At 31.8% G+C, this 20,745-nt stretch overlaps 1 protein-coding gene across 1 annotated transcript; it reads right to left on the bottom strand.

The window, feature by feature from the left end:
• Positions 1-767: 767 nt before the first annotated feature.
• On the bottom strand, positions 768-20,152 carry LOC143045872 (growth factor receptor-bound protein 2-like). The gene is made up of 5 exons (XM_076218692.1): positions 20,025-20,152; positions 7,621-7,718; positions 6,061-6,201; positions 5,429-5,588; positions 768-3,162 (listed from the first exon to the last, which is right to left on the bottom strand). The coding sequence occupies exons 1-5, from the start codon at positions 20,100-20,102 to the stop codon at positions 2,998-3,000; spliced, it is 642 nt and encodes a 213-aa protein (XP_076074807.1). The 5' UTR covers positions 20,103-20,152; the 3' UTR covers positions 768-2,997.
• Positions 20,153-20,745: the final 593 nt, after the last annotated feature.

Here is a 20,745-nt window from a genome sequence, read left to right as displayed (position 1 = left end):
AGTTTGGTTTAATTTGGCCCTGTAGTTTCAGAGGAGAAGATTTTTGTAAAAGTAAATGATGACGGACAACGGACGCAAAGTGATGGGAAAAGCTCACTTGGCCCTTCAGGCCAGGTGAGCTTAAAAATAGTAATATAGAAACCATAAAATCATACTCGTCATCTTTACTTGGCATCTGCTGAACACCCATATCAATAACAATATTACAGAAAAAACACAAATAAATATCATTTGTGAAAATTTTGTTCAATTTGGTGTGTCTTTACAACTATTAAAAGTACAAGATCAGTCACAACGTAAAAAAAAAACACTATGCACTTAAGCAGTCCTTTGGTTATATTTAATAAATGCAAAGTCTAAATAGTTTGAAATATCCTCATGGAGAAATAATTATAACTGGGGTAAAATTTGTACTTTGTTATATAACTGTATCATATTTGATACTTCCAAGATTGAGTATAAATAAATTTTTCTAACTGGGTATTACATTAACAGATAAATAGATTTTTGCATAATTATTGTCATAACAGAGGTCTGTTAATATTCTATATTCGCCTTAAATTGGTTGAAATGTTGTTAAATTATGTACACATTCATCCCGCAGGCAGACCTTACCAATCATAATGTAATAATCAAGAGGGAAATAGAATATCTAGTAATATATAAAATAGAAAGAAAGAGCACAATACAATGACTTTACCTCAATGAAATTCTTACAAAACTATAAAATAATTATCATATAAAAACAAATCTAGTTATTTCAGTAATTTTTTTTTAGTTTCATCTAAAAACTCTTTAATATATAAAATTTTAAAGAGCTAATTTAACATACCATTCAGTAGAATTACAGAGGCAGGTCCAGTCAATTTTAAAAGGGGGGTTTTAACTCCCAGGATAAAGGGGGGTTCCAACTATATGCCCCCATTCAAAAGCATAGATCATAAAAAAAAGCCCCTGCATTAGAAAACAAAATGAATATAAAATCTTAAATACATCCTGTACATTTCTTTCTTTTACTTTTTAAGAATATATTTTTCAAAGTAATTCCCATTTTTACATGATTGAATTATGGAAGAGATCAAACTATGTCTTTATACTAAGCAGTGGTTTCCAAGCAGTTTTCATTGAGATCATGTGAAAAATAAGACATGCAGGAAAAATAATAAGCAAATATTGCACATTTAACATAAGTTCTTGGCCTATTTTCATAAAAGACTATTTACAGCAAATATTTTTTATTAAAAAGACCTTAATTTAAAATCTGTGCACTCATTCCATTATTTTTTTTAGTAGAGATTTAAGAGATAACTGTATTGTATTTGAAGCTTTAAGGTAGTCCATCGGTAATTTTACTGTCACAAATTTAGTTTACCTGGTGATGCGTAGCGAAGACCAGTAAACAGGTATTTGTGACAGTAAAACTACCGATGGATGTCCGCAAAGCTTCAAATACAATACAGTTATCTCTATTCTAATGCAAAACAAGTTCATAGTTAAATTTCAATCATTATTTCAGTGTAAAATCTTATTAAAGAAAATTCCGCGAAAAGATGTTATCTTCTTTGGTCCCTACACTAGTTGACATCATAGGTATGTTTCAATCGTCAAACATAAACACCGGGCGTTTTCTGGCTTCTGTGCCGCTTCAGAGTGTAATAAAATTTGATAAAAAGAAGATTTTTAGGTGCAACATGTGAGTTTTTTGGCTTATTATTGTAGAAATTACATGTCAATACATTCAGATATTCAAAATGTCGGCTTCCTTAGTTACAGACAAGGAGATAGAGAATTTTATGCTAACTGTCATCCAATCAGAACCATTGATACAAAATAATTGCATTAGAATTGATACTAAGTTGTATAAAATAATGAATAGAAATCCAGCTGTTGTTATGGTCAGTTCACTTATTGATCATAGTAATAATTTAAGATGGTTATTCAACCAAAAAAACGTAAAAATGATTGTTTATTGTTCATAAGACAGGGAAGCATTATTCCATGAAAACTTGTACAAGCACAACACACATATTCCTAGTTAGGTGAATTTCAAAATATTAATTCACAGCAAAAATAAGTCCCCAAATTTACCCAATATGAAAAATATTAAAAAAAATCTATAAAATCTCAAGATCAAAAGTAAATGTAAAGTTATTGTCTTGTAAAGATTTAGAAAACATAGAAAACTCTAAGTGATGCATGGACTGTCGGAATACTTAAATACAAAAGGCTTATCTATTTCTTTTGAATCTTTAAGAAACTCAATCTAAGAAATGTGCATAAAAAAGAAAACTTTTACATGCATGTTTATACAGATATATTGAGCTATATTTCAAAATATTTCTATTTAAAAATGTACAGTTTGACACATATTACAGAAAAAGATTCATGAAAATGACACTTGTATTAGGCACACACATGAAATTTATGCATTTCATGCATGTAAAATATCTGTCATCCTTGAATTACTGTCCATAAAAATCTCCATTAAAGATATACAAAAGTTTAAAAACAATTAGACTTATATTACTAAAATTGTGTTTTAAGAAACTTGAAGAAAAATACTAATTATAAATCACTTCATTAAGATTCAGTTATATTTATTAAAATAACCTTAAAGATAAAAACGTTGAGCTAAAATCTCAGGCAGTTGGGTTTGTTCATAAGTGCTGTGAGTGTAAATGCATTAAAGCTTCAAACTTTAAAAAAGTAAATAAAAATTCACATGGATAAAAATCTGATTATTTACAAGTAAAAAATAGTGTGAACAAAAAACACTGACATTTGGTTTTGTTCATAAGTTGTGAGTGTAAATGCTTTAAAGCTAAAAACTTTTAAATAACTCAATACAATAATTCACATGCATAAAAATCACAAAGGCCAGATAATATCTGATTATTTACCAGAAAATAAATATACTGGTTTTTGAACATAATGGCCCTATGAAATGATAAACACAATAAATGGCACACCGATGGGAACAGATTACACACCCTCACTTTATTTCACATAAGCAGCTGGAAAAAGTCCATCTCTGTTACCTAATTTTCCACTCCACCAGTTTTCATCCACATATTCTAATACAGTTATAATGTCACCTTTTCTGAATCCTAGTTCCGATGGGTCTTCTGGTTTGAAGTCATACATTGCTACTGCAGTCCTTTCCTGAAATAAATAATCATAAAAACTTAATGCCAAACCAATACATTGATTTAATATTAAGTCATATTATAATGTCTTCTTAAAACAAGGTCTTTCTGTCATCATATTACACAATTATTCTTAAAATGCTTTGACTTTGATTGCGAATGATTTAATGTTCTGATTCCACACAATGAAATCTTAAATCAGGGAAGTAAAATTTCGCTGTTACACTTGTGTACATATTTTACCATTTTGCAGTTTGTGAAAATAGTTATAATATGATTAATGATGGAAATACCAGTGAGTGGAGAAACTGGGTATTATTTTTTTCTTACCAACTCTTCCAAAAGTTTTTCAACCAAGGAATATTTTTCTTATTTTTCAGATGGTTAAACCAATTAATTTTTCAGCTGCATTCTTCATGAAGCGTATTCATTTTGTATTGCCAATGTCAATGAGTATTATGAACACATCAAATTCTTAAGTAATAATTAAGAATAAAATCCTTTTAAGCACTGCAGGGTAACGATTGCTTTCATTTTTCCATGGGAAGTAAAATTAAACACTACATTGTGTGGTTGATTAAACTATAATCATGGACAAAGGAAGATAACTCAATATTTTATAGATATAAGAAGATGTGGTATGAGTGCCAATGAGACAACTCTCCATACAAGTCATAACTTGTAAAAGAAAAACCATTGAAGGTCAAAGTACGATCTGCAACACAGAGCCTTTGCTTAAAGATTACTTTAATTATGCCATCATTAATATTTTCAGAACTCTTAAAATCCTGAACTTTGCACAAGTTTTGCAATTTTCTTAAAAAATATAACGCCATCACTTGAATATCTGTGCATATATTTTATTGATAAATTTCTGGCAATGTTCATGAATAGGATGTTTAGAATGTTGAAATCAATGCACTATATTTTGTGGATCCTAAATGAAGTGATCAACCTTGGAAAATTTAGATAAGTTAATACCATAGGGTTTCAATTGCAATCTTAATAAAAACAAGAGTGCAGACACTGAAATGTCTCGCCTTCTTTACTAATCATTGATATTATGTTGATACTCCTAAATATAAAGCTTTATTACGACTGTCACATAAACTTAACAATTGAACCATGAAAATGAGGTCAAGGTCAGTTGAACCATATGCCAGGCAGACATGTACAGCTAACAATGTTTCCATACAACAAATATAGTTGACCTATTGCTTATAGTTTAAGAAAATAGACCAAAACACAAAAACTGAACACTGAGCAATGAACCGTGAAAACCAGATCAAGGTCAAATAAAACCTGCACGACTGACATATAGATCATTAAATATTTCCCTACACCAAATATAGTTGACCTACGACATATAGTATTAGATAAAAAGACCAAAACTCAAAAACTAAACTTTGACCACTGAACCATGAAAATGAGGTCAAGGTCAGATGACATCTGCCCGCTAGACATGTACACTTTACAATTATTCCATACAACAAATATAGTAAACCTATTGCATAAAGTATGAGAAAAACAGACCAAAACACAAAAACTTAACTATTACCACTGAACCATGAAAATGAGGTCAAGGTCAGATGACATCTGCCCGCTAGACATGTACACCTTACAATCATTCCATACAACAAATATAGTAAACCTATTGCATAATGTATGAGAAAAACAGACCAAAACACAAAAACTTAACTATAACCACTGAACCATGAAAATGAGGTCAAGGTCAGATGACACCTGCCAGTTGGACATGTACACCTTACAGTCCTTCCATACACCGAATATACTAGACCTATTGCTTATAGTATCTGAGATATGGACTTGACCACCAAAACTTAACCTTGTTCACTGATCCATGAAATGAGGTCGAGGTCAAGTGAAAACTGTCTGATGGGCATGAGGACCTTGCAAGGTACGCACATACTAAATATAGTTATCCTATTACTTACAGTAAGAGAAAATTTAACATTACAAAAAATCTGAACTTTTTTTTCAAGTGGTCACTGAACCATAAAAATGAGGTCAAGGACAATGGACATGTGACTGATGGAAACTTCGTAACATGAGGCATCTATATACAAAATATGAAGCATCCAGGTCTTCCACCTTCTAAAATATATAGCTTTTAAGAAGTGAGCTAACACCGCCGCCGCCGCCGCCGCCGTAGCCGCCGGATCACTATCCCTATGTCGAGCTTTCTGCAACAAAAGTTGCAGGCTCGACAAAAACTAAAACATGGAAGTCTTGATTTTTTTATAAAAAGTACTGGTACTTACCATAACCAAATCTTGTAACAGGATTGTCTGAGTTCGACTCACAGAGTTTGTTCGATGATAATCTATAATTTCATTCACAGAATTAAATTTAACACACCACAAATAGTATTTGCCTTGTCCATCACGTAACACTTTGAAATGTTGTATACTGTCTTTGAATCTAAAAAAAAAAATTGAAAATAAATAAATCAACTTCCTAACTCATCTAAAGAAAATTTCTTTCTCAGTTCTTTTTGTGGAAGGATGCAATGCTCCTTATTAAAAGATGCATTCTTAAACCATTGTTGAAATTCAGTTCCAAATTTGCATATCAAATAACTTGAAGTCAAAGAAGCATAAAATATTGGTCAAAGTGAACTATTTTTTTAGGAGGCTGCTTAGGTCACCAAGAAAAACTATTACTCTAAATTATTTGTCAGATAGATTTCACTTGGGATATGAAGTCTGAATGTTAAATTTGACATGAAGTGTATAGCATATTGATTGGTCAGAAACATTTCAGACACTTCTATACAAACCTAGAGTAATCATATGTCAAGTTATATGATAGTAAATCACGTAGTTATCAAACCAATTATCTGAGATCTCAATTTAGACATAAACCATGTATGTATTCTTAATATAATATTTACTTGACTGATATAGAGAATTCTCCTGGGGCACTCTCACTCATTCTCACTATAAAGGCACCATCTGGTTGTGGAATACCACCACTTGCTGACTTCCGTAATCGTTCCTCAGCTTGACATCTAGTCACTTTACCCACAAACCACCTGTTAAGATAGAACAGAAAAGCATAAATCATTGTTCCTGGGAATAGTTAAAGTTATCCAGATTGTCTTGGGAATGCTATGTTTGTTTCAATTTCATATAACTATTCAGTCTGAATTTTCTGATGTTCAATTTTGGATTGCATGGTTTGTTATAGTTTATTTTATATATATCAGGTAAGTGTTTCCAAAAAAAAGTATTTCAATTGTAAATGATGTTTTGTATATGTTTTTGTCTTGTAAATAAAAACTAGATATGTCAAAGCTACACAAACAAGAATGTGTCCCCAGTACACGGATGCCCCATCCGCACTATCATTTTCTATGTTCAGTGGACCATGAAAATGGGGTTAAATCTCTAATTTGGAATTAAAATTAGAAAGATCATATCATACAGAACATATATACTAAGTTTCAAGTTGATTAGACTTCAACTTCATCAAAAACTACCTCGACCAAAAACTTTAACCTGAAGCGGGACAGACGGACGAACGGACGAACGGACGAACGAACAGACGGACGGACGGACGCAGACCAGAAAACATAATGCCCCTAAATGGGGCATAAAAATCTGCAATTTCAATAACACATATGGACACAAACATGATAGTCTCACATATCAAAAATCAGCTGAAAATCTGGAGGCATATAGAAATTAAGTCTGTATAACTGTGATTTTCAACAATTTTCAAAGTTGTAAACCCTTAATTTTGGCAAATATTAGCAGAGCAGAAAAAAAACTAAAACTTGATCCCTAACTCATCACAAGTAACTCACATACCAAAAATCAGCCTAATATCTGAAAGCGTTTAGAAAAAAAGTCTGTATAACTGTGATTTTCAACAATTTATCAAAGTCCAAAGCCCCTTATTTCGGCAAAAATTAGCGGAGCAGAACAAAACTTACACTTGATCTGTAACTCATCATGGTAAACTCACATACCAAAAATCAGCCCAATATCTAAAGGCGTTTAGAAAAAAACTCTGTATAATGGTTTGTTGCGGAATGACGGGATGAAGGAATTTAGGAACTACGGAATTTCGAAATTGCGGACAAGGGTAAAACTATATGGCACCGGCAACTTCGTACATACATTTGCTTCTAAAAAGCTAATTTGCATATAGTACAAAGACTGGACCACTTTAGTCAGATTGATGTGTTCATGACTTTCTGTTAACTATTTATCATCTTGAGAAAATGTCATATATGTTTGCAATGTACAATCCTGCACATCAACTAAATTTATCTATTCATTTATCAATCAATCAAAGCCAAATAAGTAACAGATAAAATGGTTTTGGCTACAGAATGGAAGAAAGAACTAGAATTTATCACTTATATGACCTGCAAGATATTGCATTCTGAGCAAAATGGATGGTTTGGTTAGGCAGCAGTAAACAACATAATTTTGCATGTACTTACGAGTGAGGTTTCATTTCAATGTAATTGTGTGGTACGAATCCAGTCTCTCCATCCAACTCTGCTTTAAACCAATTCTGATCTTCATCAAAACTTAATATCTACAATAAAATACAAATAATTCATTGTCATTGGCAGACTTGAAACTACAGCTACTTTGATACTAACATTTTGTTTTTGTAACTGTACTTGGGTTGCATTAAGAAACTTCCAGTCAACCTATTTTGGTTGTTATTTCTAGTCAATGTTGGCAGGGGGCATGAGAGTACCTACAAACAATCAATCTCTTCTGCTGGTTATTTTCATAAAGAATGAGGACTTTAATATAATCTTTTTGGAGGGATTCACTCAGTCTAAAAATCTCAATCTTAAATGAGATAGAGATACATTTTTTTTGGGTACAATCAACAGGCTAATTAACCATAAATCAAAACCAGTTCTTATGTGATTTTTTTTCCCGCCAGATAATGAATCACCACAATAAGTAAACATTATCAAGCTTCTTGGCCAAGGTGCCATGTTGAAGCATATTTTAATCTATAATGGTGTTTTCTTTTACAAATTGTGACTTGGATGGAAAGTTGACTCATTGACACTCATACCACATCTTTTTATATCTTTTTTTTCATTAAGTAACAGTAAGAACTTTAGAACAACCCTTAATCTATGTAAAGTAATTTTTCAAATACTCCACACTACACATCAATGACTGAATACTATTGATAACATCTGAGGAAGTAAAGATTCTGTATTAAACTCTTACACGTAATAACCCATTGATGGTATATATACATTTCCTTTTTTCTAGTGTATATCTACTTTTCAAAATAAAGAAGAGTGTATCTTTCCTGCTGATTATGTATGATTACTACAGTTCTGAGATAAAACTTAATTTTAGTTAATGAATCATAAAAATAAGGTCAAGTTTATTATACCACCATTAGATAGACATCATGAGAAATGTTCATCTTTATTATATTGTTTCTATAATACACAGGCAATGTACATCTAAAACTCATAGTTTCTGAGAAAATGACATCAGCATAAAACTAAACATTAATAATGATCAGTAAATACAGATAACCTTAATGTCCTTAAGACAATCAAGGGAACACTGCAAATGACATTTATATGAAATTTATAGACATAGTTTATTTCACCTTTTATCCATACATTTGCCATAGTAAATGAGAAACTGACCTAAGATGTTTGAATGAATAGTAAAAAGTTTATCATTAAACAATGGTATGATGTCAAAACCAAATGAATTAAAACATACACGTGGGTACAGTACACATAAAAACATTTTTTATTCAACATATAGCTGGACTTTTACTCACAGTAACTGAGAAACTGACATAATTGAATAAAAGGTTTATCATAAAATATGAATAGAGACTAAGTCAAGTACCTCCTGCCACTTAATTTCCATTCTAAGCTAAATATAGTGGACTTACATGACTTATCGCTCATAATAAATAAGAAACTGGCCTAAGAATTGAAAACTTGACTTGATCAGTGAACCATAAAAGAAGCAAAAGTCATACGATTCCTATCACTCAGACATGTACTCACATTCATAATATAGAACAATTTTGGTTGACCTAACAGTAACTAAGAAACTGACATAAGTGAGAAAAATTCATGTTGACTATAGCTAGAAAGTACTTGAATCATGAAAATGAGGATTTGATTTAGATTTTTGGTGTTCTAACACCTCTTTGGGGCATTGCTTTTGGGCTTTTTCTTGGTGGCTAGTATTTATTGGTGGAGGAAGCCAGAGTGCCAGAGAAAACCACCAGACCTTCGATAGAAAAACTGACAAACCTTGTCAACAAAGATTGGAGTAGATTGCACCTGCACTAGCTGGGTTTTAACTCACAACCCTAGTGCTGACTGGCTAGTGAATATAGTAGCAACTTCTTATACCACTCTACCACCCTGGCCCCTTGAAAAGGAGGATAAACCAGACAAAAACATCAACTTCTTTACTACTTTGAACATACAAAATATGGCTTGTGTAGTTTTTCTACCTTCTGAAATATTAAACTGTATGCCATTACTGTTGTTTATATTTTTGACACTAACTGACATGCATGCCTACCATTTTGCCTATGTATTATATTTGTAACAAAATTAAGACAAAACAGATATGTTACAATGTATATACATGTACATGTAAATTTAATATCATGAAGAACTGCAAATAAAGATTGATAAAGGATGCTAAATGTCCGTTGACAAATATTTCAAAGATGTTCAGGATGCTTGTTTATAATTATTTTGATTGGTAGGTTAAATTAAAAATTTGTAAGGGTTCCGCGGAACCCAGTGTCTCGCCTACTTTTGCTGTTAATCACACACTCATCAAAAATGATGAAAAAAATCAATAAAGTTATTCCTCTCGATACTATCTTTTGATTGTCAGAAGCTTCTGTCCAAGTTTGGTAAAAATCCAGGCTAGTTTAAGAATCTTAAAAATGTTTTAAATACTTTAACTGCAGACTGTATGTAATGTTAACTGGAAGAAAAACTAAGTCCATTTATAAGTAAAATACGGGAAAAATGGAATATTATTTTTACAAAATTTACTTCTGGATACTATCTTCTGATCATAAACAAGCTTCTGGCCAAGTTTCTTGCAATTCCAGGATAGTTTAAGAAAGTTATTAAAATTTTAAAAACTTTAACCACAGAGTGAATGTAATGTTTCCTAGCAGAAAAAACTAAGTCCATTTATAAGTAAAATACGGAAAAAACGGAATTTTATTTTTACAAATTTACTTCTGGATACTATCTCCTGATCATAAACAAGCTTCTGGCCAAGTTTTGTACATTTCCAGGATAGTTTAAGAAAGTTATTAAAATTTTAAAAACTTTAACCACAGAGTGAATGTAATGTTCCTGGCAGAAAAAAACTAAGTCCATTTATAAGTAAAATACAGAAAAAATGGAATTTTATTTTTACAAAATTTACTTCTAGATACTATCTTATGAACATAAACAAGCTTCTGTCCAAGTTTCGTACAATTCAAGGATAGTTTAAGAAAGTTATTAAAATTTCAAAAACTTTAACCACAGAGTGAATATTTGTGGACGCCGCCGACGACGACGACGCCGACGCCGACGGAATGTAGGATCGCTATGTCTCGCTTTTTTCGACTAAAGTCGAAGGCTCGACAAAAATGGTGTGGACTAGGGGATGTTGTGGTCAATCAAAAATGCATATTGATAAGAGCTAGAAATATCCACTTGCCATAGGTCTGACACCTACAGACCTCTCTGAAAAACAAGTTTCCCTGAAGTGTTTCTTTTATAATCTTGTACACCACACAATTTGGTCATTAACTTCACCAATTATAAAAGTTATATTATCAATTACAACTTTCACCAACCATCAAGTCATGTACATTCAAAATTCTCAAACGTCTAATTTTTAAATTCAATCTGGTTCATAGGCATAACATATAACTAAATTTAATGTCCAAAAACAAACCAACCAAGACAGAAAATTCATACATGTTACACAGCCAAGCAAACACCCTTCAAGTGTTCTCCCCAGGGCCTTTTAGCATCATGGAAGTGTGATGCTATAATCTTAAATGTGATGCTATCTGAAATGTTTTTGTTACAGATTGTGTTATGAATGTGATGCTATAATTTTTAGAAACAAGATGGTATTTCAATTTCTCCTGTTTATCAGGATGCTAAATTAAATATCTGGGGAGAACACTGCCTTCAGTATGTACTAAAATAAATGACTAAGCAGAATAAATGCATATAGCCAAATTCCATCAAGATATCTTTGAATTGTAACAAGGTAAAGGAGCGTGTTTATTCCAGAAAACAGAATATAAACCTAATAAATCTTTTGAAAGATTTTAAACAAGACACTCATAAAAACAAGGATTCACAAAAACAGACAGCTTTGTATGTCAGAAAAATTTACATGTTAATAAAATGCATACTTCATCTCACTCTAGATTGTTTTTTCAAGATTGAAAAAAACACGTTTTGATCAAAATTCTTTGCTTGAAATTACAAAATAAAGGCAATATATTTTCATGATAAAGTTTTTTTTATAAAGGTGTGTAAAAATGCTTGTCTTTTCTTAGCAATGGATAGAAGTACTAGTCATTACTTACAGATTAAATAGTTAGCAACATTGCTATGATGACTTTGTCAGAAGTGTCAATACTACTTTGTCATGGTACAATGTACATGTAACTTTATCCAAATATATAAAGATATCTATTGTATTTAATATATTTTGTAAAACAAAATTGAAGGCTTAAAACTTTTAAGTTATGCTTTCAATGTCCCCTTCAACAACAAAAAATTACAACCTAAACTATGGATTCTAACATACATGTACATGTAAATAAGCATTATGGAGGGGGGGGGGGGATAGACAATCCAAATCCATAATTGACAACCATACATACGAAGACATTTATATGAAATTTACAGTTTATTTCACCTTTTATCCATACATTTGCCATAGTAAATGAGAAACTGACCTAAGATGTTTAAATGAATTGTAAAAAATTTACTATCACTTAGTTTACTATCACTCAGACATGTACTCACATCCATAATATAGAACAATTTTGGTTGACCTAACAGTAACTAAGAAACTGACATAAGTGAGAAAAATTCATGTTGACTATAGCTAGAAAGTACTTGAATCATGAAAATGAGGATTTGATTTAGATTTTTGGTGTTCTAACACCTCTTTGGGGCATTGCTTTTGGGCTTTTTCTTGGTGGCTAGTATTTATTGGTGGAGGAAGCCAGAGTGCCAGAGAAAACCACCAGACCTTCGATAGAAAAACTGACAAACCTTGTCAACAAAGATTGGAGTAGATTGCACCTGCACTAGCTGGGTTTTAACTCACAACCCTAGTGCTGACTGGCTAGTGAATATAGTAGCAACTTCTTATACCACTCTACCACCCTGGCCCCTTGAAAAGGAGGATAAACCAGACAAAAACATCAACTTCTTTACTACTTTGAACATACAAAATATGGCTTGTGTAGTTTTTCTACCTTCTGAAATATTAAACTGTATGCCATTACTGTTGTTTATATTTTTGACACTAACTGACATGCATGCCTACCATTTTGCCTATGTATTACATTTGTAACAAAATTAAGACAAAACAGATATGTTACAATGTATATACATGTACATGTAAACTTAATATCATGAAGAACTGCAAATAAAGATTGATAAAGGATGCTAAATGTCCGTTGACAAATATTTCAAAGATGTTCAGGATGCTTGTTTATAATTATTTTGATTGGTAGGTTAAATTAAAAATGGTGTGGACTAGGGGATGTTGTGGTCAATCAAAAATGCATATTGATAAGAGCTAGAAATATCCACTTGCCATAGGTCTGACACCTACAGACCTCTCTGAATCAAAGAGCTGAAGAGCTCTGAGGGAAAAGACGGCCATTGTTTCAATTTTTAGGGGGGTATCTTTTGATAGTCTACATACAAAGAATGAGCAAAAGAACAGCTAGAACATATAGAAAGGCTAACAATAATGAAACTGATTGTTGTTTATTGTTATTTCATTTCCTTAGTCAAGAATTCATCATAGAGACAATTTGGACCAATGAGATCTGCACCTTCTAAATCAAAACATTTGATTAAAGTTGGGAGTTAATTATCTAAAATTCAATTGAATTTAACAACTACTACAATATATTTTAGAATTTTAATTATGTACAACTGAACGGCAGGCTAAGACCATTCTCAATTTTTTGTGACAGTATTCTCAAGAAAGTGAGGACTGAAAAATCTATTCAGTTTTAATTTTCCATTGATAAAGTTCCCAGTTACAACTCTCATCACAGGGATACATGTACTTATAAAATCAAATATGATTGATATAAGCTGTGTGAAGTTTGTTTCCAGATCCCACATTTTGATATATCTGTAAAATTCATGACTAAATAGCTTTAAACTACAAAAAGCAATATTTAAAAAAAAAAATGGAAAAAAAAATGACCACTACAATAATTATGTTGGTACGCAAAATTATTTTTTAATTGATGACCACTTATCATATATATACTTAATGTGACATTTTAGTGTTCAGATACATTAACTTTCATTTTAGTGGGTAATTACTCATCAATTGAGGTGCTCCTTAATTGGAGAAAGATTCTAAAAACATAACTTTACAGAAAGAATGAAAACTGCAGTTGCTCTCCCCAATCTCAATAGGTATAAACTACAAAAAGCAACCTTTTAATTTTTTTAATTTTTTTTTAACCATTTCAATAATTATGTTGCTACACAAAAATTTTTTTATATAGAAGACTACTTATCATATACTTAATGTCACATTTTAAGTTTTCAGAAACATTTACTTTGATTTTAGTGTATAATTACTCATCAATGGAGGTGCTCCTGAATTGGAGGAATATTCTAAAAACAGAACTTTACAGAAACAATGAAAACTGTCGTTTCTCTCCCCAATCTCATGTATCCCCATTGACATTGTTTACCGCGAAAGTTGACCTACAAATTATCTGTTTATAGCCTCAGATTAAAGCATTGCATGTTGATGTGTGAATGATCTACACTACAGCAAACATCATTAGGTTTACATTTAACAAATACGGATTTTAAATTAGTATACAAATACTGTGAATATTTTTATAATGAATAAAGGATATCCCTGTGTGGCATTCCAACAATGACGTCACTAGGTTAGATATATTTAGAATATTTCGTAATACTGATTTTTCCGGACTGTAAAAGAAACGTATATAGTGTAAGGGAAAGCTCAATATACGATAATTTCACGAGAAACAGAAGGGAAATGTGTAAAAAATGTATTTAAAGTCAATCTGTTCTCCTTGTCATTAATTTTAGTATGACATTTTGAGGGGGTTTCCAAACTATCAAAACAAAATGATTGACGTGAGGGAATGATACTCTGGCCAACCCCATTAGGGAATTGACGGCTTGAAGCCGTCTTTCCCCAAAAACAAGTTTCCCTGAAGTGTTTCTTTTATAATCTTGTACATCACACAATTTGGTCATTAACTTCACCAATTATAAAAGTTATATTATCAATTACAACTTTCACCAACCATCAAGTCATGTACATTCAAAATGCTCAAACATCCAATTTTTAAATTCAATCTTGTTCATAGGCATAACATATAACCTAAATTTAATGTCCAAAAACAAACCAAGACAGAAAATTCATACATGTTACACAGCCAAGCAAACTTAAAGGCAAACACACTTCAAGTGTTCTCCCCAGGGCCTTTTAGCATCATGGAAGTGTGATGCTATAATCTTAAATGTTATGCTATCTGAAATGTTTTTGTTACAGATTGTGTTATGAATGTGATGCTATAATTTTTAGAAACAAGATGGTATTTCAATTTCTCCTGTTTATCAGGATGCTAAATTAAATATCTGGGGAGAACACTGCCTTCAGTATGTACTAAAATAAATGACTAAAGCAGAATAAATGCATACAGCCAAATTCCATCAAGATATCTTTGAATTGTAACAAGGTAAAGGAGCGTGTTTATTCCAGAAAACAAAATATAAACCTAATAAATCTTTTGAAAGATTTTAAACAAGACACTCATAAAAACAAGGATTCACAAAAACAGACAGCTTTGTATGTCAGAAAAATTTACATGTTAATAAAATGCATACTTCATCTCACTCTAGATTGTTTTTTCAAGATTGAAAAAACACGTTTTGATCAAAATTCTTTGCTTGAAATTACAAAATAAAGGCAATATATTTTCATGATAAAGTTTTTTTTATAAAGGTGTGTAAAAATGCTTGTCTTTTCTTAGCAATGGATAGAAATACTAGTCATTACTTACAGATTAAATAGTTAGCAACATTGCTACGATGACTTTGTCAGAAGTGTCAATACTACTTTGTCATGGTACAATGTACATGTAACTTTATCTAAATATATAAAGATATCTATTGTATTTAATATATTTTGTAAAACAAAATTGAAGGCTTAAAACTTTTAAGTTATGCTTTCAATGTCCCCTTCAACAACAAAAAATTACAACCTAAACTATGGATTCTAACATACATGTACATGTAAATAAGCATTATGGAGGGGGGGAATAGACAATCCAAATCCATAATTGACAACCATACATACGAAGAACAATAATACATAATACAGAGAGGAACAAAAGACAATCACTGATTACAGGTTCCTTGCTTTTGAAAATGCATATAAAAGGATGTGGCAGGGTTAAATATTTGTTAATTTTCAATCCAATCAACCCTTATTACCTTATCCTGGTGTTACAACACAGCATAAGATAAGAACAAATTGTAAAATTCAGTTGGACATGGCTTGCTCATCAGATCGTTTCTGATCATGAAAACATATAAAAGAAAAAATGAAAGAAACAAACTACATGTACTCGCAATTACAGAAAGCTAAAATTGAGAATGGAAATGGGGAATGTGCTAAAGAGACAACAACCCGACCATAGAAAAAAACAACAGCAGAAGGTCACCAACAGGTCTTCAATGTAGCGAAAAATTCCCGCACCCGGAGGCATCCTTCAGCTGGCCCCTAAACAAATATATACTAGTTCAGTGATAATGAACGCCATACTAATTTCCAAATTGTACACAAGAAACTAAAATTAAAATAATACAAGACTAACAAAGGCCAGAGGCTCCTGACTTGGGACAGGTGCAAAAATGCGGCGGGGTTAAACATGTTTGTGAGATCTCAACCCTCCCCTATACCTCTAGCCAATGTAGAAAAGTAAACGCATAACAATACGCACATTAAAATTCAGTCCAAGAGAAGTCCGAGTCTGATGTCAGAAGATGTAACCAAAGAAAATAAACAAAATGACAATAATACATAAATAACAACAGACTACTAGCAGTTAACTGACATGCCAGTTCAAACCCCCATTCTAACTTACAAATAAACCATGTTTTCCTAGACTAAAATGTCAACCAGTACACTTTGTGAATCAGTACACTTCCAACAGATTTAGTGTATTGACACTGATTTCATAAGATTTGTGCTCTACAAGAATTGGTCATGCACAATGTAAAATATAAAATTGACAGGATGTAGGTTCATAAGTGTTATAATTGGATAGCAGCCATGGCAGAAATTTTTAGTTAAGTATCAAATTATCAACAAGAATGTGTCCCTAGTACACTGATGCCCCATTAGCACTATCATTATCTTTGATCAATGGACCGTGAAAATGGGGTAAAATCTCTAATTTGGCATTAAAATTAGAAAGATCATATCATAAGGAACATGTGTACTAAGTTTCAAGTTGATTGGACTTCAATTTCATCCAAAACTACCTCGGCCAAAAACTTTAACCTGAAGCGGGACGAACAGACAAAACGAATGCACAGACGAATAAAAATAAAATCATCATTACACAATGATTGATTGGTGTATAGTATTCAGTGGTAATGATTACATGCATATCAGGACAAGAACATGTTAAAGCAATAATAAGTCCATTCACAAACTTGTATCCCTACCCCAACTCATTATTTTGGCTTTGGGCTGACACTTGGCACATCTTTGCTCTTACGCCTGAATGCCATTTGCTTGACAGACAAAAAGATAAATAACACTTTTCAAGTCATCATGGTCATTGGGTTGGCTCTGCTGGTGACTGAGGCAAGCAGTACACCACACTTCCTTGAAACCCCAAAGACGATGATTCAAAATTGGTCAAACTATTAAATAAAACCTTTGTTTCAATTAATTAAAGAATTTAGTAAAGTTTCTATGTAATTAAAACTTGTGGTAACTAAATACTTGACTAAATAAGTTAACAATGTTAAACATACTAGATAACATTTAATATTAAAATCTAAAATATCACTTCTCAATAATGACATTGGGAAAACAAACAAGTTGGGAATACATATGGACCATAATTTGCTATTGGGCTCGTTTCCTATAACGATAGAAAAGTGATAAAAATGTGTATTACTGTAAGAAAAGTTGTAACTACATCTAAAGATGCCTTTATTTTTATCAACATACAAGTGTATGCTACTCTTCCCTAGAGAAAAAATTGAAATTAACAAATTTCAAAGATTATACGACCGTATTTTTGTGTCGTTTCTCGCGTTACTTTTCGCTTCCGAAGTGCATAACACTGACTGATTTATAGATAATCGTCACCGGCAAATTCGTAACTTTTGCTTTCAAATAATAAAGAACATCAACCAATAAGAATAGTCAGAAGAAAATGCCGAGAACTATAAGTATTTCTGTAGCAGGTGTAAGAACACTAGCGTTACTTTGGTTTCCGATTTCGTAACGCAAATTTTAGATGATGTAATCTGCATTGTTGTAATAGAATTCTTTATAACAATATGCAAATATGAACTCTCGCGAGATGTTCAAACAGGTAAATAAGAGAGGATTTACATTCTAGTTTTGTTCTTCGTAATAATTAAGTTAGAAAATGATGTTATCGTTATGCGTTACATTTCACACGAAACAGAAGTCCCGTTATTTCCTTTTTTTTTTTATTAAAATTGTTTTTGTCGTTAAGTTCTAATCATTTCCGGTCATACGTGAAACATGTGACTAACATGTGATCACACCCTTACGGCCGGATATACGAAATACTAGGTCTAAACATTGTTTTTGTTTCCAACGGGATGTTAGCAAACATAATCTGTAGACTTGTTTCGTCTTGTTTAAAAAAGGAAAATACAATTTTCAAAGAGATTGCGCCGGGGGTCTATTATTTTTCCTTTGTGCATAATGTTACATACGATCTTGTGTGAAAATAAATGCCCAATGACTTGACAAAATTGATTTCAGATTTGACAGACGTTATAACACACTTCATTTCCGGATAACGATGTAAAGGGCCCTTGGAAAATTCAATCGAAATAACGTCTCTTATCATTGTGCCGATGCTCGTTGGATTGATTTTGCTTCAGCAGTAAATATTACTGGATATTTTAGGTGAATAAAGATAATTTAATAAAAAATACATGTTAATATACCGTTACACTTGGAATGTACAAAGCTGGTATCTTTGTCACAATTTTTAATTAATTTTTTTTATTCATGTTCTGCAAACACTTCAGAAACGCAATAAACTTGCCAAAGGAGAAGTTAACTTTTACCATGCATGACTTGAAAGGAAGTACTTTATTGATTTTAGCCCACTAAAGTAGGTTAAAATGTGGAAACCATGTAGATTGTGTACAGGTCACAAATATCACATGGTGCCTATTTTAAAGATTTTAATTCCAAGATAAAAGTTTTTTTCTTTACTGGATTTAAAGAATTTTACATTGCCAATGATTTGGAATAAATTGTATATAACTGGAATTTCAAAACCAAATATAAATACATTTTTTTGGCTAAAACATCAAGATACAACGATTATGGTATCCTGTATCAATGAAGAAAATAGGGAAATTTCTGAATAAATTGTACTAATTGTTTTTAAACAAGCACATATTTAGGAGGTTTATAATACTGTTACATTTAAGATGGATTTTAAGAAAAAGTATACTGTTCAGATTATTTTAAGCAGATTTTGCAATAAAATAAAACTAAAAAAATGATTTCGGTTTCTTATGGTTTCCTGTCGCGTTTAAAAAAACCTTTAATTAAACATTGAAAATAGATTTTAAATATTAACATGAAGCAAGTAACACTAGTAATGGTGTTCATTTATGTCTTTTGAAATATATTGTGCAAAATAAAGAAAATAAAGATTGGTTTCCTGTTTGGTTTCCTGTCACGTAAACGGTGAATCAAAATGTATTAATTTTTCCTTGAAAAACTCAATTGTTCCATTAATACTATTCTAACACCAACACAACCCACAGAATAAAAGTTAAAGTTATAGAACTTATAAAAAAGGATACAAAAAGAAACCAAAGGCCGAATACCAAATCATGGTCCATATACACACACCATAAGGACCGAAGAAACAACCACAATATTTTTTGTACATTCTACTGAGAAAATTGAGAACAAAATAGCCCCCTTGCAAGGCTATTTTGATTTTTTTCTGGGACGCCTTCCTAGCATCCCAGAAAAAAAAATAAAATAGCCTTGCCAGACGTCATAATTATTTGGATTATCTACCATGTTTTCATACCATGAATCAAAAAACAAACTTAGTATGGCAAAAAATGAATCAATTGCATAAAATGCAAAAATTTAAAAGTGACGAAATTGTATTGTTTTCGTTTTACTTCATAGCAAGGATTCAACTGTCCAAACTGAAACCACAACGGCACAAGGCACTACCCCTATTCGCAGTTCCCATATACCTTCCTACGATAATTATATGATTCGTTCAGATTTATTTGGCAGACATGTTAATATTTAAGCCAGTGTTTCTTTCATTTGTCACCTTAAGAATTTGGCCACGCCGGAAAGTTAGTTCGTCATCTGCTGTTGCTGTAAAATCGTGTTTGGCCTTCGCCTCCATTTTCTTCTTTCCTTTCGAGTTCTCTTGTCTATACCGTTTATCCTTAAGGAAAACGCCCGAGTGTACATCTAGAAAAAAATACGTCTGTATTATTATTCTAATTAGACATATCCATGATAGGCCATCATGTTCGTTTAACAATTTTTGTATTTATTTAATTACATCAAATTAAATTTTTAATGCAAAATAAAACCCTGCCAATGTTTTTAAATTACAAGGAATGTGAAATATTTGTCTATCAACCCAAGGATATACGTCCTTGATCAACCCAATAACAAAAATAACCAAAAGAGACACCTATGTCACTTATTGCAATATTCAGGCTCCACAAAGATACAGGTGTCTCTACACACCTTAATAACTCATCTAGGACCTTAGTACAAAGTGTTTACTTGATTGAACAAGCTATCAAAATGACACAAAAAAAATATCAAGATATCATACAAAAACATTAGGGTGCTTTCTTTGACCTCCGCGTTCAGAAAAGGGCACTAAAGACGTTCTTTGACGTCCGCGTTGAAAATCTTGAAATTGGATCCTAATGACTAATACTGTCATCGATATTTCAAAGTTCAATACTCGATAGTAGCATAAGATAAATCCATAATATCCGTATAGTATCATTGAGCTTTCAATAATTATG

The sequence above is a fragment of the Mytilus galloprovincialis genome, chromosome 9 (genome assembly GCF_965363235.1).
Source record: "Mytilus galloprovincialis chromosome 9, xbMytGall1.hap1.1, whole genome shotgun sequence".
In the NCBI taxonomy this organism is placed as follows: Eukaryota; Metazoa; Mollusca; class Bivalvia; order Mytilida; family Mytilidae; genus Mytilus; species Mytilus galloprovincialis.
This window is presented reverse-complemented; position numbering and strand designations above follow the sequence as displayed.